General features: G+C 38.0%; 2 protein-coding genes across 2 annotated transcripts in view; one reads left to right on the top strand and one right to left on the bottom strand.

Moving 5' to 3' along the window:
- LOC131772853 (uncharacterized) overlaps positions 1-22,942 on the top strand; it is a 43,901-nt gene extending 20,959 nt beyond the window's left edge. Inside the window, exons 12-41 of the mRNA XM_066174199.1 lie at positions 40-157; positions 786-964; positions 1,766-1,966; positions 2,487-2,588; positions 3,027-3,315; positions 3,694-3,891; positions 4,139-4,370; positions 4,933-5,089; positions 5,565-5,753; positions 5,902-6,077; positions 6,246-6,375; positions 6,831-6,926; positions 7,545-7,707; positions 8,224-8,455; positions 8,993-9,023; positions 9,168-9,469; positions 9,897-9,991; positions 13,144-13,281; positions 13,505-13,700; positions 13,907-14,055; positions 14,887-15,081; positions 15,828-15,985; positions 16,564-16,681; positions 17,048-17,137; positions 17,482-17,577; positions 17,921-18,010; positions 18,590-18,742; positions 19,511-19,933; positions 20,315-21,409; positions 22,047-22,942. Coding sequence (XP_066030296.1) covers positions 40-157; positions 786-964; positions 1,766-1,966; positions 2,487-2,588; positions 3,027-3,315; positions 3,694-3,891; positions 4,139-4,370; positions 4,933-5,089; positions 5,565-5,753; positions 5,902-6,077; positions 6,246-6,375; positions 6,831-6,926; positions 7,545-7,707; positions 8,224-8,455; positions 8,993-9,023; positions 9,168-9,469; positions 9,897-9,991; positions 13,144-13,281; positions 13,505-13,700; positions 13,907-14,055; positions 14,887-15,081; positions 15,828-15,985; positions 16,564-16,681; positions 17,048-17,137; positions 17,482-17,577; positions 17,921-18,010; positions 18,590-18,742; positions 19,511-19,933; positions 20,315-21,409; positions 22,047-22,261 — 6,006 coding nt within the window. The 3' untranslated portion in view covers positions 22,262-22,942. The remainder of the gene's footprint in view (positions 1-39; positions 158-785; positions 965-1,765; positions 1,967-2,486; positions 2,589-3,026; positions 3,316-3,693; positions 3,892-4,138; positions 4,371-4,932; positions 5,090-5,564; positions 5,754-5,901; positions 6,078-6,245; positions 6,376-6,830; positions 6,927-7,544; positions 7,708-8,223; positions 8,456-8,992; positions 9,024-9,167; positions 9,470-9,896; positions 9,992-13,143; positions 13,282-13,504; positions 13,701-13,906; positions 14,056-14,886; positions 15,082-15,827; positions 15,986-16,563; positions 16,682-17,047; positions 17,138-17,481; positions 17,578-17,920; positions 18,011-18,589; positions 18,743-19,510; positions 19,934-20,314; positions 21,410-22,046) is intronic.
- A 2,838-nt stretch (positions 22,943-25,780) lies between these two features.
- LOC136284237 (uncharacterized) overlaps positions 25,781-27,062 on the bottom strand; it is a 28,387-nt gene continuing 27,105 nt past the window's right edge. The window contains 1 exon segment of the mRNA XM_066174088.1: positions 25,781-26,527. Coding sequence (XP_066030185.1) covers positions 26,313-26,527 — 215 coding nt within the window. The 3' untranslated portion in view covers positions 25,781-26,312.

Below are 27,062 nucleotides of genomic sequence, written 5' to 3'. Positions count from 1 at the left end.
GTGAACAGTCGAGACATTGATCATTTTTCTTCGCCACAGTCCCACCACAATGCATATGATCAGGAAAATAACGTATGTCCTGTTGTGGCTGCCACCGGAAATACTTCACAAGTTCATTGTAATGAATTTCTTCCTTTTGTCTGCGTGCGGAGGCCAGGTAAATCACACTCAATATCATAATTGATAAATGAATTCTATCGTTGTATTACAGGATAATGCTAAATGAATATCAATACGAAATAGTTCTATCTCATCACCTGACGAAAAGAAGTGTTAAACTTGTCATAACATAGCAATCCCCAATTTATAGATTGACTGTTCATCTACAGGTATTAGTAACTCTAAATTCAAGGACAAAACCATTAAACTTTCATCATCATAGTTACGATGAGCAGCGATGCTATTATTATCATTACCATTGAGGCGCGCTCTGTCGATAATTTTGCCTCCTATAACGCACTATATCATCATTGCCATTGTTACTCCTATAACAAGATAAGCACTTCTGTGCATAGCACCACGCCCCATAAAAGCATGTTTGATTTGCAGAGTTTATAACTTGCATTTCCTCTTGTAGATTAAAACAATAGGGTATCCATTAACGTTAAATATTTCCGCAAGTACTGAATCGCAATAAAAACCGAGGGGCGGGGGGGGGAGGGTTTCCATTCAGCCCCGTCCCGTGCCCAGTAACACGTCGTGGGTGACACCATGTCTCAGGAATATGCTTACTACTTATGAAGAGAGCAGGTACCAACCGCATAAACGTCTTTTTGGCTTCATAGTTATTCACTGCCCGAACAGCTGTTTCCATAACGGGGACTGTATAGGTGCCACGTGTTTCTGCTATCCCGGATGGACTGGAGAAGACTGCTCCAGGTTTCACTGCTATGACTTGCATAACTGTTCTGGTAAAGGTGAATGCATGGGTCCCAATGTATGCAAATGTTACCCCGGATATTTAGTAAGTGCATTTCTATTTAATTCCATAGTAGCTCTTAACTGTGTTGACTATAGCAAGTTTGATACCTAGCTATCAGGGCCACTTTTAAATAACTGGTATCAGCCTTGGCTGGATAGAAACTAGATTTGTGCAGCTGATTATGTGTGGGCAATTTAGCGCGCTCTCAGCAGGTGATCAAGAGTGTTAATCTTCATCTCTTAAAAATCAGATCTCAGGCATCTTTATGATTTATCTAATGTTCGTCTTCGCCATCTAAAACTCGTATGAAAACTTATCTTAAAGCGCCTGTTTAGATTCCATAGAAAATCTTCTCCCGTGTTATACACAATTTGACAAGGGATCCCATCATTTTGAAACAACTTTGTTAGGCGGTCGCCTACGTGTAATCACAAGGCATGTTTAAAAAAACCTGATGCTCTGGTTATCTTAAAAATCCGCTTTTGCTGCCCCTACATTTTTTCAGACAGATGGCCAATAGATGGAAGAAGGAGAAGTGAGATCGTGCTATAACCACGCATTAATGTGCAATGTCTAGAAAGCCAGCATTTGTGGTTGAGCTTCCGGTACATTTGAACACAATTCTGGAAACGGTTAATTTTTGGAAATTTAGACGCCATTTAGTACTTTAAGAGCGTCTTTAGTATCCTAATCTGATTAAAATGACACCAGTCACTGTGCTTTCATGCATTTACAACTATTGCGTTCAAGACCCATCGGTTTTGTCTCTGATCGCATGAGAACAGTTGTAATTATCTTTTCTAAAGAACCCTAATGCAGGAAAGTTTCTGAATATTTCTACAGGGTCTTGGTTGCACTTACTCCTTCTGTGGAAAGTACGAAAGTTGTGCTGATTGTGTGACAGACCTGTTTTGTGGATGGTGTGACAGTTCACGCTCCTGCCTCGGAGGTTTTGCCGCAGGGCCTCCTGGAATGAGTTGTCCTGTTTGGTTTTACTACCACTGTTATACAGTAGGAGACGAACGTTGTTCACCTGATATAATGGTAAGTGGAGAGTAGTAAAATAATTCATGGTGCGAACACATCAACACCATGCTGCACCCAGTTCGATATAAGTAATCAATACAAGAGAGACGGGAAGGGGCGGCACTAGCGAGTGTTGTTTATCAGTTGGTTAGATATGTATTTCTGAGTTATCTTTGCTTGTTTGTTCGCTTTTTGTTTTATGCTGCGCTGTTTTATTCTTTTTTATTTATTTTTATTCTGGCTATCAGAGCACTCTCCGCTTCAAACACAAAGCAAACAAACAGTAGTTTTACCTGGATTGCATGCCAGTCTATGCTCATAATCGTCTGTGTTTTGTTAGGTTTTCCTACCAGTTTCCCAATATCCATTTGTACTGCTCCGCGCAGAAGGACACCGTGAAATTGCGTTGCCCAAGAAAACCCAAAAAAACATATGCGCTGCTAATACACCACAGTCTCTGGGCTCAAAATACTACGCTACTCAATGTTCCATGTCTATTGTCTAACGATAAGTGTTTCCACATATTTTTCTTAAACAGAGGGTGAATTGTAGAGGTAGGCATTGCAACTTCAAAGATGGAGGAGCAAGCATTGAATCCTGTCAAAAATGCAGCGATCTCGAAAGATGTCACAAAATCACAGTAAGATTTCTATCTTTATTTTCTGTTTCTAGCTTATCGTTGTTTATTAAATTTAGTGACACTTTAAAGTAGTAGTAATGTTACATATATCTAAGTGCAAATAGCAACTAACAGTAAGTTGTAGCAAACTAATTGGTAGAACCAGTTAATCTCACTTGTAGTATCATTACCAGTAAGTGCGAAAATTTAGCATGAAACACTTTGTTTGGAATAAAAAGAGAATATTTGACCAAGGAGAGTAAATGTGGTTAGAAATCTCTACAGCTCTACCTCATACTATTTGCCAACTACACCACACCTTCCCCCCTTATTTTGGGTTAAAAAAATAATCTCAGAAGGGAGAGTAGCCGGTTGGGCAAGCAACCCGTCCCCCCTTAGCTCAAGGATCTGCCACTGCGAAGGTAGTAATGATCTGTTACCTACTAAACCTCATAACAGGACGACAACCAGTGCAGGTCGTGGGATGAGACCAAGTGTCCAGGCGGGAAAATTAAAGTGAATTATACAGATCCCCAGAGAAGAAATAATGTGGAGTTTGCTAAAAACGTGAAGTTTGTGGAGCCTAACGATACTCTTGTTTACGCATGTCCAGTAATTTTGCCAAATCAGGAGAGGGTGTCGCTAGTTTTAGTTGCACCAAAAGTCCTGAAAGTTCAAAAGGGTGATATACTGTGTAGTCCTCAAGCAGGAGGTGTTATGCATAAGATTGTCAAAGAAATCAGCGATGGTGAGTGTCATGACTATAAATTTCTGTCACAACCTATTCATAGTCCTCGATCATATCGATCATTTGAATACTTGTAGTTTTAAAAAAAGCTCTGCGTTAGTAATTCTTCTGAGGGGCATGGGCGAAATTAGTAATCTGTACTGTAAATGGCTGACATTGGCTTTCTACCATGTGTCGCTGGAAAAGTTTTCCCAATTTTTTTTTAAGAAGTATACTCCATGTAAACATCAAATGCAAGATAAGTCATCTTGTTGCCGTTGTGAATTGTTTGAGATCTTACTGCACTGCAACTTGAATTTATTACAATTAATAGCGAACGCATCTCTAAAACATACCTATAATAGCGTTCAATATTCAAATTTATTATTGTCTCAAAAGGTCCTTTTCAATTGATGCTGAGCGCCCCAGCAGGGTTAGAAGAGGTTATAAAGTATGCGGACTTTAAAGACGAAGTCACTGCAGTGCAAGTAGACGACGACTCGACCTTTGAAGATGAGCCTGATCAAGATGACCTGCGGGAAGTCATTACAGGCAACATTACGTTCGATGAGGGTCGGGTAATTTTGCTTTCAAATGGTAGGTAAACGTTTTTGTATCAACCAGCTTAAGTCTTCTTAAATGACTGACGATCATTTAGTTACATCTACGATTTAATGCGTTGCATAACTCCTCATAAGTGCATGAAAGACACACAAGGGAGCAAACAAGCACAGATACGATAAACAGACACACAGACCATCAGGACCTGCAAGAAATTTCTGGTTAGAAAAGTCATACTCAACTCAAAAAAGATTCAAACAATTTTCTTAATCATCACTTTTAGAGATATACAAGTGCCTTGGTCACACATATGACACTGGAAAAATCATTGTCCACTCGTTTTACCTGGTAATAGAAAAGAACAATACCATCCCAAAGAAAGGTGACATAGTTGTGTCCAATGCTAGTAATGGTTTCATCGAGACTATTGTTGAGGTTCATAGAACGAAGAACATCGACTATTTGGAAACGAAATTTCAGAGATGTGAAGCAAACTCTCATTGGAAAGGAACAAGGTATTTACATTAATGATGACACCTTATTTTGATATCAGGCGGGTTGAGACGGTGGAATTTTTGCATCAGTATAATTGGGGTATGAGACATTCGACAGTGTAAAAATATCACCATCTTTCCCCACAACGCAAAAATTTTCCGTAAACTGCACCTAGAGAGCTGTTGACTAATGATCATATTCGCATTGTTGTTCAAGACTGATATTTTTGCTTTGGTGAGAAGTGCACGCATCTGTACCTATTAAATCAACATGTATTTGTGTGAACTGTTCATGGCCTTTTTAGATAAATGAATGACTTTATTGGGGTTGGCAAGCCTTGGAATGATTACTGGTGACTCAGTAATTTACTTATCGGACAACAAATAGATAAACATCATGAGAACAAAAGTCTCAAATGATCGACCGAAGGCAATCCAGCTGGCTACTAAAAAGCATAACCGAAAAGCCGACTGTTAAAGTGTAAGCGATCCTACCCTAAAATCCAAGACCTAGGATGCCAGGCTCGACTTATCCTTAAGTTTCCGTTTGAGTTAATTTTCTTTTACTTCTCCCACAAACCAGACTACAGGAAAGTAAAAAAAGGCTTTCTGGGTCAGTATCCTGTAGCGGAGGGGATAACAACGAAGGCCTTGTTTTGTCGAAACCAGAGAATGGAGGTCGGCAGTTTTTCGTCAATGACTCAATTATTGGGAGACCTAGTGGAGCCTTCATTGCAAAGGTAATGTTCGTATTTTGTGAGGTCCAAATTCGATTAAAAGATTAAAGCCCGAGCATCTTAAGAAAGCAAAATGGAGAGATCACCGAATACTTATTAAGATTTAGCGCGGTCGGTTGCGAAGAGTGCTTCCATCGTTCGGTATGTGGAGTATCATTCAGGAACTGCAAAATTATAGCATGTCTCTTAATAGAGTGACAAGCCAAGAAAACTTCAGGATATTAATTTTCATGGGTTTTTTATTGCTATCTTTAGGGGTTAAACGGTGTTCCTCCCTCGAGGAGAGAAAAAATGTATTCTAAAATTCGTGATTCGAGAATGTTTGGGTGCGTTTATTCTAGCTTGAATTCGAGCTAGATGAAGCTCTCTTTGTTGACCTAAGTCATTTGTTTTATCGTTGTCCTTTTTTTTCCAGATGGTTTTGCATTTGGTTATCATCTCAGGTAACTCTACCATCTTATGTCATTTCAAACCTCAGGTTGTAGAAGTCTACTCCAGCGGAAATTTTCTTCTGGTGGAAGTAATTTCTGCCAAATTGGACGGAAATGGAACCATTACTACAGCTGTAGATATAAATATACTAAAAAGCCACAACAGACGAAGTAGGCGGTCAACGAGATACGATTTCAAATTGGCAAGTTTTAAACCCGACGAAATACATCACAAGGTACAGCATCTTTTAAAAGTTCTGCAAAAGTATTGTAGACAAACCGAGAATTAGATAAATGCTATGTTAAGTTTGCTCTCTGATATCTATCTAAATCTTCTCAGTTTCTCCACAAAATTATGTCTTGTTAAATTTTCATTTTCTTCAGTTGCTGTCAACGGAAAGCGCCAAGGTACAATTGTCCTTGGGAATGTTTTTCAAACTGACTATGTTTCTTGAGATAGAACCAAAGTGGTCAGGTGGAATAGAGGATGCGACTGTTGGTCTGGGGTTAGAGGGAAAATTAGATTTCTCTCTGGAATTTAGTGTTAGTGGGGAGTTGAGGTAAGTAATTTAATTTAACCTCAACATTACTCCGAGTTTTTCTTTCGGCAAAAAAAAAATGTAAAATGAAATCTGAAAACTGACGTTGTTATGGTGGACAGTTTGTTCGTTATTTTCTGCGATAAAGCCAACATTTTCCTTTTAAAATTGATTCTTGTTTGTCTACAGATATAACAAAGGCCTAAACATCATGAAAGTAAAACAGCTCGGTAGTTCAATTTACATTCCCGTTGGGCCAATTAAAATCCCTGCCGGTATCTTCTTGGAAATATCAGGAGATGCATCTGCTGAATTGTCTGTAAGTTGGCGGTGCAATTTATTAACCTTTTTAGTTTAACCACTGACCTTGAAAACGTCACAGCTCTCTCATTTAATGTCTATTATTAATCATGATTGTACACTATCATGAAACACTTCAATAAGTTAAAACACTTGTATTTCCTCTATCACAAACTCAGTCGGTAGTCCAGTCAGCAAGCCACTCAGTCAGTCAACTATCCAGTTTTATAATTTGTTGGTTGGTTAGTAAAAAATCAGTGAGTGGAGGTAAGGATTGCGTCCTACCTGTATAAGTTGTCTCGACGAGATTAAGGAGAACCAAAACACGAACCTGGCCCAGGAAGACAACAAAGATTCAATAAGTACAGTACCGTGGCCAAGAAATTCGCAGCGGCAATTTATGCTTTCGAGTAGTTAAGGAAAATATCATCTATATACAAGAGGTTGAATGAACTTACTGTCTTTTCCCCCTAGGGAAAAATTTCTCGTTCATTATCAGTTAATGGAGGGGTCTCTCTTGGAGGCGAATGCCGTTGGAGCCGTGGTAGTTGCTACAAAACTGCTAATACTGTAAGGGAAGAAAAACTACAAAGTCATTTTTCAGTTATTAATCATTCAGGTGTTAGATGTACTCCATAAACGTCTTGCCGCTAGACTGGTCTCTACCTGTTGACGAAATGGCGGCTTGTACCTCTCACTCCGTGTCAAGGATAGCAACACTGCTAATTTTTCACAAAGCTGTTCCAAAATTATGTTATATGTGAGCTTTTCCGCGATTAGCACCGTTATACGTTTGTGGGTTTTTATTTTTATCATGACTTCAGTCAAGTCAAAACTTATTTCGATAATGTCTTAAAACATTCGTCTTCTTAACATTCTTCATGTCAATCATCCTCTCGCTACCTCTGGAGGTCTTCCGTTCTCGCTTTTTATTTAGGATAGAAAGAGCCTTTCGGCAGGGAAACATCAAATCAAAAGCGAAAATCGACTCAGCAAGTGAGCGCCAACAAGCCTGTGCAACGACGACTAGATGTTTGAAATTCTGCGTTCTTTATTTGACCATGTTCTCTTCATCAGCATCAGCTACCTCGTTCTTCTCTCCGTCCACCTCTCCTCTTATACTTTTTTTCCCCTTTTTCCTCCAGTTGAGATCACATTTTCTCCTTTTTTGACGTATCACTAATATAGGTTACTCTTCGCAAAGACTGGAGCAGCCCAGATCCGCAATTGGAAGCTGGAGCATCCGTCAAGATTACAGTGACACCGAAAATCTCAGTGAAAGTGCCAGCGTTTCCAAAATCGCAACCAATGCTAATCAAGTCATCCCTTTTTAGTTTTTTCGACGATTTAGGTGAGATCAATCAAACAATTCTTACGTGCGGCCTACTTCAGTCCAATTTTAACCAAAGTTCCTGATTTATCATTACAGGTAAAGTTTACATCAAGTAAGGTTCAGTTAAGAGATACTTGCATTCGAATTTTAGCTTTGCATTTTGGACGCAAAACATTCTCGCCTTACATCAACACAATCAATTTTTTTCTTAAGAATCATCGGCTCTCCAATCTTCTTTAGACAAATCACAAGGCGAAATAAAGCAAAATGGAGGAATTTCTCACTAAAGACATTGTCTCCACTGAAGATATTTGTTCTAGGTGTATTTTTTTTTTTCGGAAATTGAAATGATTATGATTAATTGGTAACAGGACTTCTTGTCATCCAATCCTGTCCGGAATCATACTTGTCATTTACAAATCGAACTCCCGCTTCGAAGTCGTCCGATTTTGCAAAATCACTCGTATGATTACAGACCGAATTGGACTCCACTCGGTCCTATTACCATTATTAATCAAGATAATTTTATTTCAGTTGAAGCTGGTTTTGAGTATGTGGACCTTTCCATGGCGGTATTTGTGAGTGTACCACTAGAAGCTGGTCTGGATATACGGCTTCCCTCATCTCAATGCAATGGAAACAAACCTGCTGAATTGAAAAGTTTCTACGGAATTTCCGGAGTAAATCTCGGTGTCTCGGTTGGATTTCTTAAAAAATATTTGACACTTGAACATCATTTGGGATATTCTAAGAGAAAACGCTATTGGTAAAAAAAACTTCATATTTTATACAAACAACTTGACTCCTGACATATAGAATAGTGACGCAAAGAAGTAACTGTCATACATTCACTTTTGTTAATGAAACTAACTGCCTAAAATGCACGAGCACAAGGAGGCTATCAATGAAAAAAATGATATCCAATGCCCGTGCAAATGTAATGCAAACGCTAATGAATAAAGTAAGATCTTCCCTAACTAATGGAGGTAAAAGAAACAATTATTCTAAAGAGAAAATCCGCACTTCCCTCGTTCTTTTCGCATAATGAAATACATAAAAAGATGTTTAGAAAATAGAAACAACAATGATGATAACGTGAATTAGGAAAAATTCTGTGTTACTTCTTAGCTTTAGGAAAGAAACTTAGACCTCTTGTTCTATTCGTAAGCAAGAGAGCGCATGAACATAAATGGGTAGATAAGTGAGTAGATAAGAAAACGGACTTTGTAAAGATAAGTGAATGGTGGATATGACTTCCGTTTTTATTAAACTATTTAATCAATATTTTACCGTTCTTTCCTAGGGATTGTATATGTCCAGTTAAAAGTGAGAGAGTAAGTTATTGTAACTATAACTTATATGAATTAATGCCATCTTTTAAAATTTTACTTTTCAATTCTATTCCGCTTGCCATTTTTTCCTTTGTAGTAGCGTTATTTTATTAGTTTTAAATATAATTTGCATCTACTTTGTAACAGTTATGTGTGGGACCTTCACCAACGCGACCGAGACCACCTGTGGATGGCAATCCAACACCTGGGAATGGAAATCCAATACCTGGGAATGGAAATCCAATACCTGGGAATGGAAATCCAATACCTGGGAATGGAAATCCAATACCTGGGAATGGAAATCCAACACCTGGGAATAGAAACCCGACGCCTGGGAATGGAAATCCGACACGTGGAAATGGCAATCCAACACCAGGGAATGTCCATACAACACCTTGGAATGGCAATCAAACAACCACTCCTCCTCCGCAAAATAAGAAAGGAAGTGGGTAAGAGTGCTGATTATTCTTCCACTTCGTGTGATACAGCCTGTGCGAAGCCTGGTGCTTCAAGGGTGTAAAATTATCTTCCAGTCCACAGATACTGCTATTTGCTTGGTCTTAAAGTGATTTTAAGTCTCATAACGAGAAATATTTACTCATGTCACTTCAAAAGAGATTGGTTGAAGATTTAGTAAGGATAGACTTAGTTGGAAGAATATTGCAACAATAATACAACTGACTGGCCAACTGGCCGACCAGCCATTTGGCCGACAGGCTGAAGAACTGACGGAATAATCAACTGATTGATTGACTCGATTGACTAGCTGGCAGACTGAATAACAAAGCCACCAGTAGAATGACTTACTGACCGACTGACCGAATGACCTACGGATGAATTCATGGATTCATTATTCATTTACTTTCTCGGAAACAGCAAGACCGGACAATTTCCATGTGGAAAAGCACCTCTCTGTTTTGGGAATCGCACGGGTCCTGCCTGCACTCAGCCACATATAGGGCGTCTTAAGAGTATGTAACCTTAAATAGACCTGCAAAGTGTGAACCTAATTGCAGCAACGTTATCATAGAAAAAGCAAAAAGAAACAAAGAAAAAGCCAATTTCAAATTAATTAGCATAGGGCGTAAGCATATGTCATCAGCATTAAAATTTGATTATTGACATTAATTACTCAGCAAGGCCCAGTTGTTTCGAATGCCGATTAGCGCTGACCCAGGCTTAAACTTTAATCTAGGTTTCTTTATTTCTTTTTTCAAAAGCCTGAAAGGAAAAGTTTCCATATTTTTTTTAGAACATCTCATGATCAAATTGCAAGCAAAAAGATTTGAACTAAATTTCCTTTTAACGCTTTCAGACCTGAAATCAAATTTCACATTAACCCTGGCTTACCTTAACCCAGCTTTCAACAACCTGGGCCCGCATGATCATATTATTGCGCGCCTTCTGATTGGTCAAAGATTGCGCCATGTCTTGCTATAATCACCTCGCACGAGGTGACTATATTAAGGTCAATAAATTTTAAAGTGGCTACCTTGCGTTTTGTCAATGTTTTCGAGGTAATAAAGGAGATGAAAGAAAATTAAATTACGAAGGGCACAAAACATGCCACTGAGTTTGGTGGAAGAGTTTTTAAGAGAAGGATATAGATCTTCTTTTTTTGGAATCACTTGAAATTTCTATGACAAAATTTAAAATTCTCAAGAAGTTGGAAGAACTTCTGAGTTGAAATTTTGCGAAAATTTTTCGGCTGACGAGCAAATAGCTACAGGGGTATTTCTATGTGCTAGCTAATTCCTATTCAGCTTTTTTCTTTTCTTTTTTTGCTTTTTCTTTTATAACCTTACTGCTAATAGATACGTGTAAATAAGTTTGAATTCATTAAGCTGACATTTTGTCTAATATTACAGTTAATATTAGAGGGTTTCAGCAAGTGGACGGGAACGTCATTTCAGAACGGCGCGCGCAGCAAAAATGCTGAGAAAAAACTGGGTAGAGAACGCCGTCGTGTTGTGTTGAAAAGTGACTTAGCAGTCATTTCAACGAACCGTCCACGTTATGTTTGTTCTTGAATATCCTAACCTTGGCTCTTTAGGATCATTATCAGCTTTGAATTTTCGGTTTCATAGACCACTTGAAGGACAACGAAATTATCCTCTTTGAGAGTGTAACAAGCACAAACCCAGGATAGTTTACTACAAGTGAGTTGTTAATATGAATCCGCATGGGCGATTAATAAACTTTGAAATTATTCCTTTCCAGTCAAGTCTCGAGTCTGCAGATTCATCTATCAAATTTTAAAGCCCACTAAATATTTTTTTCTATTATTAGTATCGCTGTCATTTCGTTTCGTGCTTCTAGATTTCAGCACTACTCGTTTTTCTTCATAATTTTTTAAAGTATAATTTGGAATTGAAATCGTCGCTGTTTTTTCCCTTGTTTACTGAATATTCTTCTCAATCATGACAGTACACCTCTTTTGAGCACCACCTTCTTAGAGTTGTAATGCATTTTGAACGGAGTTATCAGGAGTTATGGCGAAAACATGTAGAGATCAAGCGACCTAACGATGGAGTTGTTTACAATGAGTTCCCGTTTAACCATGAACGGATGAAATGCACTCAAACTAGTCACCAACGAAACGTTTAGACTGAGGAATCAGACTTCGTCCCTGTTTTATTTTGTTTTTTTTTAATTTAATTTTTTTAACGAATAAAGTAGTTCAAGACTGAATCAAATTAATAGATTTAGAAGGCCGTGCCGAAATCAAGTTGATTGTTATTTTCTTTCGTAGATGACTTTCTTGTCTTAGTTTTCACCAGCGCTGATCAAAAACTAAAGACAAAAAATTGCAAACCCAAGCTATTCTCAAATTTTTTTTATCTCTGACTTCAATTCGCAGAACACTTTTTTTTTATTACGGTTAAAACGACAACGACAACAAATAACACTGAATGATATAGCAGGTAACCTTCGTGTTGTTTCATTTTGATAAACTTCAGCATGAAGCAAGTTTAATTTATTGATGAATTAATTCACGATAAAGAAAAGCCCTTACGTTGCTTAAAGCCACGCTCAATTACCAAAGGTAACTGAGCCCTAAAATATTTTTGTGTTTCTTTTTGTGTTTCCTTTCGGGAATCCAGAATAAATGTAGCGGTAAATTTTCACAAATTCACCGAATAAAACAAAGAAAGGAACCTGGTTATCCTGGAAATGAGTTCTGAAATCATTCCAAACTGCATCATCTCGTTTATAAGTGCACAATTAACGCAAATCCCAGGCGTTTTGATCACGACTGGAAAACCAGCGAAATGACGTCCTGAACTTGATGGGGAGAACGGCAACGCTAACACCGGAAGTCGAAATAGAGTCGTGTCCAGATTATCTGAGTGCTTTCCCGTTCTGAAATGACGTTCCCGTCCTCTTGCTAAACCACTCTATTATGAAGATAATCGGTGGTGGTGAAGACAATCAGGAGATCGAGAGCCGGATCTGTTGCATTGCTATAAATCAGAGTTCAATTTGATAATTCCACGAGTAAACGACCTTGGTGCCAGATTGTTTTATCTGCATACAAACACTTCTTTCAGTAGTTTAAAATATGATAAGCGCGGATATTTTGCAAGGTGCGATTTTCTCCCGCACCCCGTAGGAGCAGAAAACAACAGGAGCAAAACAATTTTCCAAACTTTCTTTAGTTTTATAACCGTTCAATATTCCACCTTTATCTCATTTTCTGGCATTCAAACATTTCGACTACAAAATAATTCCTACGGCCGTGTCTCAGCGTCTTATCGATCGCGTAACTTGTACGCTAAAGACAAAAACAACACGGCGACACTACTAAAGTGTTCTATCTGACTAATGAAATGAAAAAATCTGGTACACTTACAAGTTCCTTTTTAAAGAGTTGAGCCTAAAAGCCGAAAAAAGCAAATTTTCGATCATTCAGCGGGCCATTTTGTTGCTCCACTTTCCGTCCGTATTTTAACCCTGTTCTGCAGCGTGATGCTGCGGCATATTTTGCATGTTCCTTTTCCCTAATCATGATAATATGGAGAAGTACTTAAATAACAAACGTATTTATGTATTTTTTAGTACTCTCGAAATATATACTGCAATGACCTTTCTTCTGTCAAAGTCATGATAATTCGCTTTACAGACTGTTCAGGTAACGGACATCCTATCATAGCCCCGAAGTGTGAAGCGGAGTGTAACTGTTCAGGCGGGTGGGAGGGAGAATTTTGTGAGCGCTTAATTGCAAATGGTGGAGGTGACCCACATCTGGAAACATTAGATGGTAAGTAGAGAAGAAAAACAGTTTGTGCATTCATTCATTTACGAGCGAGAGTTAAAGAGAAATTTAAAAACCCTGAGAGAGGTCCAACAATTTGCTCATCAAACTACTCAGTTAAACGATAGATTTCCGACAAACCTTTGCTTTTCATTTGTAAACGAGAGCTTTATTTCAGAGTTTGTGTAATGTTTATGACGGCAGTTTTGATTTTTGCCTTCTTCGCCAGGTGTTAATTTTGACTTTTTTGGAATTGGAGAGTTCTGGGGTTGCAAGAGTGTTAAAAACGATTTTGGTCTTCAGTTCCGTTTTTATTATTACGAGCAAGCTTCGCTTATTGGTGGAATTGCACTCAAAGCTGGGAGAAGTGTTGTTACGATTATGACGATCAAGACTGAAAGAGTTCAAGACTTGCCCATTACAAGGTTTGGTTTATGCTTCTTAATCAATAAACAAAGTATTTCCATAATAGAGGCTATAGCCAGGGTGATTGGGATCTTCAAGTACTTACTTGTTCAGATACAACCTATTGCGATGTAGACTCACTAACCCTAATAAGGAGATGCAATTCACCTTGATTGAACCAGTATCATTCAAGAACTTTGTATGACTGACCTTGATTTCTCGACAGAATCGATGGAGTGGAAATGAATGCCACCATTAATTTGTCAGAACCTATTGAAATAAGTAATGGCACAGTGTTTTTGGATCATCAAAGACGTTTTTCGTTTGAGGCTGAGGAGAACGGCGTCGTTTTAGTTTCACTTCAGTATGATACAGGCAAGTCCTAAAAAGATAAAGTACTTTCCTTTCTGCCCAAGCCATTCATAAGATCAGTAGGTATGAATACTAGTGAGCTGGACTTTTATCCAGAAATAAAAAAAATGCTTTTAGTTTTTCAAATTCCCCAAACAAATGGTTTTATGCGACGAGATTTTCAAGGGATGCTCTTCGTCCATCATATTGGGCCATATTTTGGAGGATTTTCGTTATGTCTATTTGTTTATCTTGTTTGTTTGTTTGTTGGTTATTTGCTCTTTTGCTAGTGGGAGAAAGAAGACCTTAGATCCAACCCCGAGAAAAATCCTCTAAGCCAGTACAGGAACTTTATCACTTAACCCTTTAACTCCCAAGATCTCATTAGCAATTCTCCTTACTGTCTGCCAAATGATTCTCATTGTGTTAGTTTGGAAAATTTGGTATCGGATCAATTAGTAATCTCATAATTGATATTTTTCTTTATTCTCATCGCTTTTCTGCATGATATTGTATAGATATAGTAAGGAGAAATTCTGTTTTGGTCACTCACTGGAGTTAAAGGGTTTAAGGGTTTGACTTTAATGAGATGCACAAACTGAGAAGAAATGTCAGCAAATCAATCAATAGAACTAGCCCGAGACGTTAACGAAACGAACTAAGATGGTAACGAACTGGTCGACGGCGAAACGACATCTAAGCGAAATGGTCGGTTATTGCTTGACGGTATGTGACTCCGGTCTTGAAAGTTGAACTCAGGCCACAGAGGTCAGAGAAGAAAACCCTCGTTACCGTGAAATTCCAGCCTCGTTACATTTCGTTGCGTCTAAAGGCTGATTTTTTTACTTCTCTCAGGAGTAACAGTAACCATCGACGTTCGTCATAGTCGAGTTATGAAGAGACAGTATTTGAATATTCTCTACTCGCCAACTGCTGCTTTCAAAGGTAACACTGAAGGACTTTGTGGCTTCATGGATAACAATGCCACAAACGATTTCATGGGAACCGACGGAACTCTTTACGATGACGCCGTTCAATTTGCCGAATCATGTAAGCAAAGCTTATCACATGGTTTGATCTAGATGTTACCCAATATTTTTAGTTAAAACATTTATTGGTATTGAGAGCAACCTTAAAAGACAACAAATTTTAAGGCAAATATGTATTAGTAACATCGTCTTTTAGGTCTGTGCAATAGGTCATAGACTGGAAAATAAAAATAAGTATCTTTAACTTACAGTACGCACTGAATAAACGCGTTGTTAGCACGATATTTCTATCTCTACTGTGCGTTTGATGAGTTCGAGAATAGTTCATTGTCAAGTGGAACAGCTGCCGACTACTTTTGAGTGCTAAAAGCAAAATGAGTAATTTTCAGATCGTTCCTTTAGTTGCTGGAAAATTCTACATAATTAAAGGAAAAGAAAGATTAGAGTTCAATTTTCCAATCAAAGTCAAGATAAGTTGTTGATAAAGAAAAGGAGATTTGATCAACAGAATCAGCAGCAGTGTGCAGACATTGAAATAATCAATCTAGGCGGGTCTAGTAACTGGGTGAAGTTGTAGAAAGATGCAGATGGACACCAAAACTTTAAAGAGATTTTAAGAAAAGCCAAACGAGGATGTTTTAAGTAACAGTAGCTGCGTTATCCGATGTAACCTTCCTCCGGTTTTTTAATCACGATAAATTGGGTAGTAATCTGATAAACACGTTATCTTCGGCATGATAAGCAATGCACAAATTTTCGAACTGTATCCACCTATATGCCGATGAAACTGTTTCTTTCATTTAAAAGGGAGGATCACGGAATGCCACGATAGCTCAGGCACGAGGGACTCTTGGTCATGGAACTCATCAAACTTTTATCACGATGACATAATGGACATAACGTACACAGATCCCTCATTCGTACCTGTGTATTCACTGGACGGAATTTCTCAGTCTCTACTGCAGGTTAACAAACTCATGTGAATAAATCAAAGCCATGACTTAGATCTGTTATGTGATTGGTCATTTAGCAATAATACCATTTGAGCAATGATAGGACTATGTTGCTGCATTGCTTTTATTTGAACAGTGTTATTGGTTAGTTTATGCCTAATGCATGTGTGATTGGACAGAACGCTTCAATTCCTCATTTTTCACTTGTATGATCACAGACCAAATTGGATTCCGCGCGGTTCATTTGCCATTATTGAAAAAGGGGAAACTCGACTGCAACAAAAATAAAAAAAAAAGATAAACCTACTTTTTTGACCAACCCTATGGAATACCATCGCTGTTATAAAGAAGGCACATAAAAAAAGAAAAACAAAACAAAAAGCAGAAATCAAAAACAAACCATCACGTCTAGCCAGGATTTAAAAGAATGTAGTGAGTCTGCTTTAGCTTAGTGCCCTTTTCCTTACCTTAATTTGAACTAAGCTTCCAGGCACTTGTTTAAAGACCCAAGGTGATTGAGATGTACTTCTTAATTTGATAGAATTTGTTATTACTCGTCTGTCCTAAAAACCATTCTATCTTCAACATAGATTGCAACAAGCATGTGCAAATCCTTGAACATCTCTGATAACGATTTACAAAGCTGCATATTCGATGTCGCCATAACCAATGACACGACATTTACTGATCAGGAAACTTTTAAACGAGGTAAGCTTTCTTAACGAGTGCTTTGTAAGGATGATTTCATAAGTTTAAGAACTAATTTAGTTTGTCTTTAGAGTATAAGGACATTTGGTGTTTCAATTTATATCAAAATGTCACCCCTTATCATCCAAAAATATGAAGATCGGATAAAAAGTGGCTCAAAGATATTATCATTGATAAAAAGTTGTTTTAAACATAACAACCTGAAACTTTTACAATGCGCAATAAGCAATTTTCAAAGTAACAGCATACAAAGGTCGGAGCACTAACTTGTTGGCTTCACCATGTTCACGATATCTGATTCTTTGTGGTTAATACATCAAATTATCTATAATAATCGATTCGAAAAATTCGATTTCTCTGTTCCAGATTGTCCTGGCCAATGCTCAGGTAAAGGGAGATGTATCAATGGAACATGTAAATGTATCGAAGGTTGGACTGGGAAGAGTTGTGACAAAGGTATTGATTACTTTCAGTTGAGTTTTATCAACAGGTGTTAGATAGTCAAGGCGGACACCTGGATCTCTCTGCTAGAATTCTTTAGTAAATTGTATTACTGTACAAGACATACAGTTATACCCAGCATAAGGGCTCGCTTAATTTTGTTGTGCGTGTGTGTTTTCTACTTCGTTTGTGTATTGTTAAGACTTTTTTCTGTTTTCGGAGCTTCTCAGTAAGTTCAATTTCCACTCTGAGTTCTAACATAGCACAACTGGGTTTTTCAGCGTTACTATCTGACTTCTTCACACAAAAATCGTACCTCGTCGACCCTAACGTTGTCATCATAATTTTCTTTCCCTTAGGCTCTTGTCTGAACTGTTCAACCATTCATGGCGAGTGTGTTAAAGGATTTTGTGTCTGTGACTTGGGCTGGGAAGGACGAAGCTGTGAACTGGAAGGTTATGCCGTTCGTCTTCAGACTAAAATAGTGTATATTCATTTTGTTCTATTATCTCCTCATATTGACACCAGGAAACTCTTTTAAGCTGCTAAATGGATGTTTCAAAGACTTTATAAATGAGCTAAGGTCGCATTCTATTGGATTGTTTGAGCAGGTTGGATTTTGTCTTTTCCGAGTTTGAAACGATTGAGAAAGAGTGAAGGGCGACAGAGGACGTTTCGCTCTAGAGGTCAAGCGCTCGTTTCATTTTCCGATAGAAGTACCCTTTGTCATGATTTTCCAACGACACGTCGTTATATCACACCAAAATGCTAACGTTTTTAAATTATTGTGATCTACAGCCACTTGCCGTAGAGTTAACAACTGTACTAGCCCTGAACACGGCAGTTGCAAAACGACGGATGTTTGCCAGTGTAATCCTGGCTACATAGGTGAGTTACACAAATCTTTTTATGGCTGTTGTTGTTGTTGATGTTATCATAAACGCATGCTAGATTATTAAAAAAAAAAAGATCAGTGATAACTAGTGCTCTTGTAACTTCTCGGTCAGCGAAGATGAACGAAAGAGAAGGCGAGAAAAATTGGTGGGGTCTGGGGAGGAGTGTTTCATTTTAGTTGTAGTAATCGTGATAACCAAAAAGACTAGATGGAACAGCAGCAGGTTTCACCATGATTGGCTCATGGTTTGTGGAGAGCGAGGGCGAAAAAGTAGTCACAATGGACGAGCGGAGTGGAGAATTAAGACGAAATTTATTGAAGAGATTATAGAGTAGGAAGTTTAAAAGTAGACCAGTAATGGCTTTTTTTTTATAATCAGCCATACGAAGAAAAGATGAGAATGATCAATTATTCAATCAATGTACTTTTGCTTTTAATTGTTCTAAGCAGAAATCTTAATCTAAAGTTCGTACTTTACATAGCTGCCTTGTGCTCATAAAAATGCTATCAACCCGTTTTATCGCCCGAAACACTTCTTGTTCTTAAAACAGGTACATTTCTCGTATTTTCAGGTGCTAACTGCAGTATTGTTCCGACTTGTTACGATGTATCAAACTGTTCTGGCAGTGGAATTTGTGTGGATTTCGATGTATGCAAATGTGATATGGGATGGACTGGAAGCAATTGTGCCCAATACTCTTGCGAACAATTGGATTATTGCTCTGGTGAGTTGGAAAATTTTCTTTGAAATTTTATACATAGTTTACGAATTAAGTTATATTCAGACCTCAGAAGAGCACAAAGATTTCATCAGCAAAAATACTTTGGAATGTGATTTTTCGCACAAGCAAAGTCAATCTCATGTGAAGAACGATCAATTTAAAAACCAATATTCATTCCTGGGTGAAGGACAAAAATTCTCATGAGGAGACTCAGAAACTGACATTCTTCCCAAACAAATATTGTGTCTTCAGGGAGGAGCGGTAATTCTTCTAATAAGCTTGCTTAAAAAAATGAGATTCTGCTTAAATGGATTTCATCTTGAGAGAAGGGCCGTGCTTCTTTTCAGAAGAATACGCCATTAACTGGTTCTTGGAAAAATAATTTTGTACATGTGGGAAAAAAATAGTACTCTTGGAACAGAAATCAAACATACACGAGATTCTTCTCATAAGAATTATTTACCTCGGGAGAAGACTCACAGTTCTTTCCTAAAGAAGGAGATTTCTTCTGCTCAGAATTATAATTCTCCTCTGGGGACGAAGAATCTAAAATAATAAATTCTTTTCTGAAGAGACATGATTCTTTCAGAAAGAATTTAATTTCTGCTCAACAGAATTGAACTTAAGAGTGATTTAGAGTGTTAGAGTTGTAATTCCCGACTTTCCCTCCATCCCTCATTGCTTCTTTTAGTTTGTCCTTTATAACGTTCTCCTGATCCGATGCTAGTATTAATGTTTTCATGTCCTTTCTTCCCGCTTGCTATTAACAAGAACACGGTAGCTGCGTGGCATTTGACAGATGTGCCTGTGATTATGGCTGGACCGGAGTAAGCTGCGCTCTTCCTGACTGTGAAGCTGTCAATCAATGTTCCAAAGGAGGAGAGTGCATTTCCAGCGACAAATGTCGTTGCCTTCCGGGATTTATTGGAGCGGATTGTGGTCAGATGGCGGACTGTAGTCATCTCGCAAACTGCAGTGGCCAAGGTGTTTGCGTTTCTACCGAGATGCTGAATGTGTCTTGCAGTTGCTACCTTGGTTTTACTGGCGATAACTGCAGTCAGCCCACTTGCACAACCGTGAATAATTGTTCTGCCCATGGTGCGTGCGTGGAAGCTGAGTTCTGCAAATGTGACTTTGGATACCTTGGAACTGACTGCAGTAACTTTTCTTGTGAGGCTGTCAACTTTTGCTCCGGTAAGTACATCGTTTTGAAATTTAAAATCGTCTCGTCATAAAACTTTTTTCTAAGTCGCTACTCCTATGAACACATCACACTAGCGAGGAGAACATCATTTTTTCACCAAAAATGACATATCATTTGCCTTTCACGGTCCGAGAGCAAATGGTCACAGAGAGTTTCAATGCCGTTGTGTGATCGAAATTGTTGGACACTTTCATATAGAAGTGCTTTTCTCGCAACGATCCTAGCGCACAATCCTGTCTCTATGATAATGATATTGACCTTCTCCCGACAACTTTCATTCCCGAGTTATTTATAGCTGTAGCTTCTAAAAGAAATAAATACGATAAGATAAAGCTGACGAACGATTTTGTTTTGTTTTTTTTTCGCTTCAGGAAATGGAAAATGTGTCGGCTACGATCTTTGCCTCTGCAATTCCTCTTGGTCGGGTCGCGCATGCAGCGTTCCTGATTGTAGTGCTGTAAAAAATTGCTCTAGCCAAGGAGATTGCATCCTGCCTAACATTTGTTCTTGTTATCCAGCTTTTGATGGCGAATACTGCGACCAGAGCACAAAAGCAAACATAAATCCTCCAAGATTTAACGACACTTTTTATAGTGTAACCATTGTGGAAAATTCTCCTGTAGGAACAATGATTTTACAAGTAAAAGCCAACGATACAGATTCAGGAAGAAACGGTCAGATATTTTATGCCATACTTGGTGATGATAACGTAGAAAGTATTCTTACCATTGGCGGACAATCTGGAAAGGTTTACATCGCAAAGAAGCTGGATTTTGAGACAATTGAGATGAAATCATTCAATGTGACCCTGGTTGCTGCGGATAATGGATATCCACAGAAATCTGGAATCGCTACTTTGCAGATAACAGTAATGGATGAAAATGACAATTGTCCAACCTTCATCGAGCCACCAGGAGATCTAAAACTAGAATTCCTTACACTCATTCCCGGAGAAACCGTAACCAAAATTTCTGCAATTGACTTGGACAGTGGAGTAAACAGCTATATAACTTATAGCCTATCCAAAAATGACGCGTTCTCTATTGATCCCAAAACTGGTGTAGTTACCGTGGTGTCCCACCTGACGAAGAAAGTTCATTATCTCACTGTTAGTGCCAGTGACAATGGGGACGTTTCTTGCATAACAGACATCAGTTTGACAGTTGAAATCGGCGTCTTTCCGACAACAAAAACCCGGACTAGACCCACCACTCCCTTCTCAAACAGGAAATCTGAAACCTCTAGTACATCTACTTTGCCTGAGTCTTTGCCTCCGGCAACAGAGCCCCGGACTAGACCTACCACTCCCTTCACAAACAGGAAATCTGAAACCTCTGGTACATCTACTTTGCCTGAGACTTTGCCTCCGACAACAAAGCCCCGGACTAGACCTACCACTTCCTTCACAAACAGGAAATCTGAAACCTCTGCTACATCTACTTTGCCTGAGACTACGGCGTTCACAGGTGAGTTTTTTTCTATTCGTAAATGGTGAGAAAATCATCAAAGCGCTTTTCTTGGCTAGAAAGTTGAATGACAACCTCAAACGATAGAAAATAAGTGAACAAAGTACTTACAAGGGAGATGAACCAATATGGAGCAAAGATGAACAAGATGAACAAACACAAGATTCACCCAATTTAAAGCCTGATATATTAACCGATTTAACCTCTTTAACAAGTAGAATTAACTATTTTACATTTATCACTGAAATTAAAGATGGAGTCAACTAGCTTGCCGATTAAATTCTGCAATTGAATCAGTACTGGAGAAACTGCATAGAAATGTCATGGAGAGATTGAAAAGAGTTAGCGTAAACGTTGTGTTCATTTAGCGTGCAAACACGTTACCAATTGTTATAACAAATTCAGAAAGTGTTTAACTATTTTAACATCGTTTGTATTATAAAAAGTTATAACAATTCATTAGTGAATAAAATAAACCGTGGTATGGAGACCCGCACGTCGCATGCTTGACGTAAACAGATCCGAATCCTTCATCAAGCGGATAAGTAAAAAAAGAAATTAGCGGGAACTCATTCCTTGCTTTTTCGTTCGAGTTCATGTTTAAAAAATATTTTTTATTCTTTCTTTTTGGACAAAGGAGCGACAACTTCGCATGTACCAACGGAGGCAAACGCGGTTCCTCAACAAGGTTCAATTTATGGAATAATTGGTGGGTCTTTAATTGGAGGGGCACTGCTTCTTTTGATTGCCGCGCTGGTGATCAGAAAATGCCTTTGCAAAGACAGAATATCTCCAGAAACTACGGGAAGATTGAATGCTGGTATGGATTTTGAGCTGTCTAAGAGGATGTGAGAACATGCTATATCTGACGACAGGTTTCAAAATGAAAGTTCGCCATGAGAGAAAGAACCCGAGCTACCTTCTTGGGTTACCTGTGGTCGCAGTACTTTACTCGTATACTTAGCAGTAAAGGGAAGCTTTTTTTTACAAGCTCACTTACTGAGTTGATAATATTAGTATCAATATCAGTCAGTAACAAACGGAACAAAAAAAAAACATTGCAGTGTCATTAAGAGATTAAACCTCTCACCTAGACCTAGTATATCACTGTTATATAAAGATTATCAGTAGTACAGAAAGTAGCAGTGGTAATAGCGCTAGCAGTAGAAGTAGTTGTAGCAATGGAAGAAGCAGTATGCTGTAGGAGTGGTGTTCACAAGGGCAGTAGCCGTAACAATAGCAGGAAGCCATCAACTAACTTACCTATACATCTAAATCTTAGTTAGAGATGATTGTTGGTTACATATCTCTAGTTTCCCGTATATCATAGAAGGTAATTGTAGGAACGAAGAGTAGACATATTAAGTTTAATTTTCTATCTGATTTTGAGTGTGAAACAAGTTTGAATAAAAGCGTGGATTGTTTTTAATTTTGTTGTGCAGTGTGAGGAGTGGTTTTATATATAGCTCAATCAATAGCTTTCATACGCGATTAGAATTTAGTTCTTCCCCGGACAGCACTAAACATGACCCCTGACATGACTGTTTCTTCTTTTCTCGTAAAAAAAAGAATAAAGGGAAAAATGTTTCAGCTGCATTAACTGAAAAGAAAATAATAATTAGAAAAAACTCCAATTGATTTTTTGAAAATGTCCATTGTATTTAATCTCAGCTAGCTTAGATGTAGTTTCTTGTGAGCCAATAAAACCCAGGAATTGCAATAGTATGGGTAGTTTTCAATGTGAGACTCAGAAAACCTTCAAAAATTATTCATTGTTCTGTTTCTGATGGCTACGTCACGTTGTAACCAATCACATTCGAGTTAGAACACAAAAGAAAAACTTCAAACCCGGAAATTGATCACCATTGTTGTAGGCTGCTTAGTTTTCTCTCAGCTGATTGGCTTGAACCCTTGAACTCCCAGAAGTGATTAACATGTAACTTCTCCCCATAATATCCATAAATTATCCAGTAAACAGGTAATGAAAATCCTCAAACTTTTCTGGAAGAATTTGTTATTTTGATCTAACACTAATTTTCACGGAAATATATAGCTTCCAGAGAGGAGAATAAAAAGTCAGCGGAACTTGGGATTTGAAGGGTGAACCCTTTAACTCCCATGATCCTTTGAGTACTTCTCCCCTCTATTGCTACCACATTTCCTTATGAACTTGATGGGATTTGGTCTTATATCAAGATAACACCTACTCACCAACAGGCTTATCGTATGTTTTTATAACCTGCTATAATGAACATATTGGAATTATGAGGAGAAATTACATGTAGATTAGTTCTGGAAGTGAAAGAGTTAAAATTGTTTGGAGCACCATATACAGTATTCCTTGAGTACAAGTATTCCCAGTTTCATGAATTGCGCTTGAGTGAATAAAACTGTTTAGTTATGTTTGTGTTTCAGATACTATCCATGCTGTTTCTGGTCCTCATCTTTGTCATCTTAACACTCCAAGCTACTTGCTACTTCTCTCTGCTTCGCCACTCCAGGACATGATCAAACAAACTGTACTTTACTTCAATGGCAGTCCTTCTCGCAGAGGTTGTGAAACTTTTCACAATGTTAGTGGTGATCTTTTTTCAGCGTGGAAATGTAAAAGCATTCACTTCATATCTCACTGCCAATTTGTTTGTGGGTCACAAGCCTACGTTTGGTCTATCTGTGCCATTTTTATAGTATGTTGTAGAAAAGAATCTTGTTTATAGTACAACGATGCATCTAGATCTGAAATCAACAACATTTCAGGTAATGTGGAAAAAAAATTTTTCGTTATTTTGTAAGTCTGATTTTAAACTTTGCAGATATGTTGCCAAATTGGTAGTTGTAAATGCTATCTTAGGCATATCTTACCCTTTAACTCCTAGGAATGATCAACATCTAATTAGTCTACCGATGGTATCAATACAATATCCAGCAAACAAGTATGAGAATACTGAAACTTATCGAGTGGAAGTTGTTATCTTGATCTAACGCGCGCTGTCATTGGTTGAAAGAGCGTGCTCTATGAGAGTATAGAGCATAGAACTGAGCTAAAGCTTTAACCCTTTTATAGGTATGATTTCAGCTCCAACTGTAATAATTGTAGTTGTACTTCGACGTCTCAGTTCAATTACAATTGTTAATCAAAACTATAACAAAGTTCTTGAACGCGATTGGTTATCACCAGCCCGATTTGAGCAGTAATAGGACAGTGTGCGTGCTACGTTTGTAATTAGACAGTGTAATGGGACAGTTAACCCATCATGACTGTGAAACTGGAAGTATGCATCATGTGTGCGTGCTGTTGTCCCGTATTTCGCCAATTGACTGTGATTTTTTTACCGAAGATATATATCTAGTGTGTAAACGTCACGCAGTAGTTAATTATTTTCCAATAAAAAGTTCTACATGCGCTTTTTTAAGTTATCTGAGAAGGGTCGCGTGCTTTCGTCGCGTATTTTGTCAAGTTAACTGTGTTTTTTTTGTGAAAACGTATAACTGGTGTGTAATCGTCACGCAATGGTTAATTATTTTGCAATAAAAAGTTCGATATACGCTGTTTTGAGTTATCTGAGAAGGCTCGTGTGGTCTGTAGCCATATTTGGCGCGACAAATGAATAGGATGTGCGCTAGCTGCTTGAAGATACTAAAGACAAGCATGCGCGTTGATCCATTTGCAAGTTTTGAGAACATCTTCCCCGTCAAACACATGCAGAGTTTCCCTAGATTTCCTCCTTTTAATCAACCTAAGTTATGATGTAGATATCATAAACAATATGCACATTGCATGGTTTTGTCATAAAAAATAGCAGAACATTTTTCAAACAGACAAGCTTAGACCAATTATGTTATGATTATGTGAAAAGATATCTTATGATCGTGAGGTTTTCTGTCATAATGACAATGTTGTAACTTTTGTGTCTAGTTGCCAATTATACCCTGTTTTTTGGGGTCTTTATATTAAGAATTAAGGTGAAACATGAATGAATTAAACTATGATCTGATGTACTTTAATATTGTGTTAGTTCTATTGTTCTCTTCGTATCTCTTGTGCTAAACCTTGCGATGATATCAGTGGGTAAGATTTTCAGCGCTAGCAGTGTAGGGAGTAGGGAATGCAAGGAGGGAGTCACCGGCTACTCAGGACACCCTTGCTACGCCTTTGCTACGCCCTTGAGCTCCAACTGACATCCAACAGTCATCTTTACACACAGGCCTTTATTCCTTAATGGGAAGGCAGGAGACCCCTGGAAGTAAGTTGCCTGTACTTTGTTTTACTTTGAACGACTACTGTACAAGGAAATTAGCAACCAACTATGCTTTTATTCAAACTTATCTCACATTCAAAATCAGATAGAAAATTAAACTTAATATGTCTACTCTTCATTCCTAAAATTATTCACCTATGATATATGGGAAACTAGAAATATGTCACCAGTAACCATCTCTAACTGAGATATAGATGTATAGTTAGGTTAGTTGATGGCCTTCTGCTACTGCCCCTGTTAACACCACTCCTACAGCATACTGCTTCTTACATCGCTACAATCACTTTTACTGGCGGTTAAGAATATATGAAAGTCATATCACTTCTACTGTTACCGGTATTACCACTGCCACTTCCGTTACTACTGATAATCACTATATAACAGCGATATACTAGGTTTAAGTGAGAGTTGTAATCTCTTGATACCACTAACGTTGCACCGCTTATGTTTTGTTTGTCACTGACTGATATTGATACTAATTCTATTAACTCCATAAGTGAGGTTGTATAAAAAAAAAGCTTCTCTTTACTACTGTGTATACGAGTAAAGGACTGAGACCACAGGTAACCCAAGAAGTTATCTCAGATTTTTTCTCTCTAAGGCAAACTTTCATTTTGAAACCTGTCATCAGATATAAAATGTTCTCACTTCCTCAAAGACATCTCAAAATCCATACCAGCATTCCATCTCCCCGTAGTTTCTGAAGATGTGCTGTTTCTGCAAAGACATTTTCTGATCACCACTACTGCAATCAAAAGAAGCAGTACTCCTCCAGCTGCAGACCCACCAATTATTGCATAATTTGGACCTTCCTGGGGATCCGCGCCTGCCTCCGTTGGTACATGCGAAGTGGTCGCTCCTTCGTCCAAAAAGAAAGAATAAAGAATATTTTTCAAATTTGGACTCGAAAGACATGAAATGAATTCCGGCTACCTCATTCTTTTTACTTGTCCGCTTGATGAAGGATTCGGATCTGTTTACGTCAAGCATGCGAGGTGCGGGTTTCCATACCACGGTTTATTTTATTCATTAATGAATTGTTACTACCTTTTTGTAATACAAATGATGTTAAAATAGTTAAACACTTTCTAAATTTGTTATAACAATTGGTAACTTGTTTGCACTTTAAATGTACATAACGTTTACGTTAACTCTTTTCAATCTCTCCATGATCTTTTGAAGGTTTCTCCAGTACTAATTCAATTGCAAAATCGAATAGGTAAGCCAGTTGACCCCATCTTTAATTTCAGTGATAAGTGTAAAATAGTTAATTCTGTTTGTTAATAAGGTCAAATCGTGTTTTGTGCATCTTGAAATGTAAAATAGTTATTTCTAATTGTTAAAGAGATTAAATCGTGGTTCGTGCATTACGAAAAGTTTAACGTAAATTTTTC

Source organism: Pocillopora verrucosa, chromosome 11 (genome assembly GCF_036669915.1).
Source record: "Pocillopora verrucosa isolate sample1 chromosome 11, ASM3666991v2, whole genome shotgun sequence".
In the NCBI taxonomy this organism is placed as follows: Eukaryota; Metazoa; Cnidaria; class Anthozoa; order Scleractinia; family Pocilloporidae; genus Pocillopora; species Pocillopora verrucosa.
The sequence above is the reverse complement of the archived record's forward strand: the minus strand, read 5'-3'. Positions and strand labels throughout refer to the sequence as shown.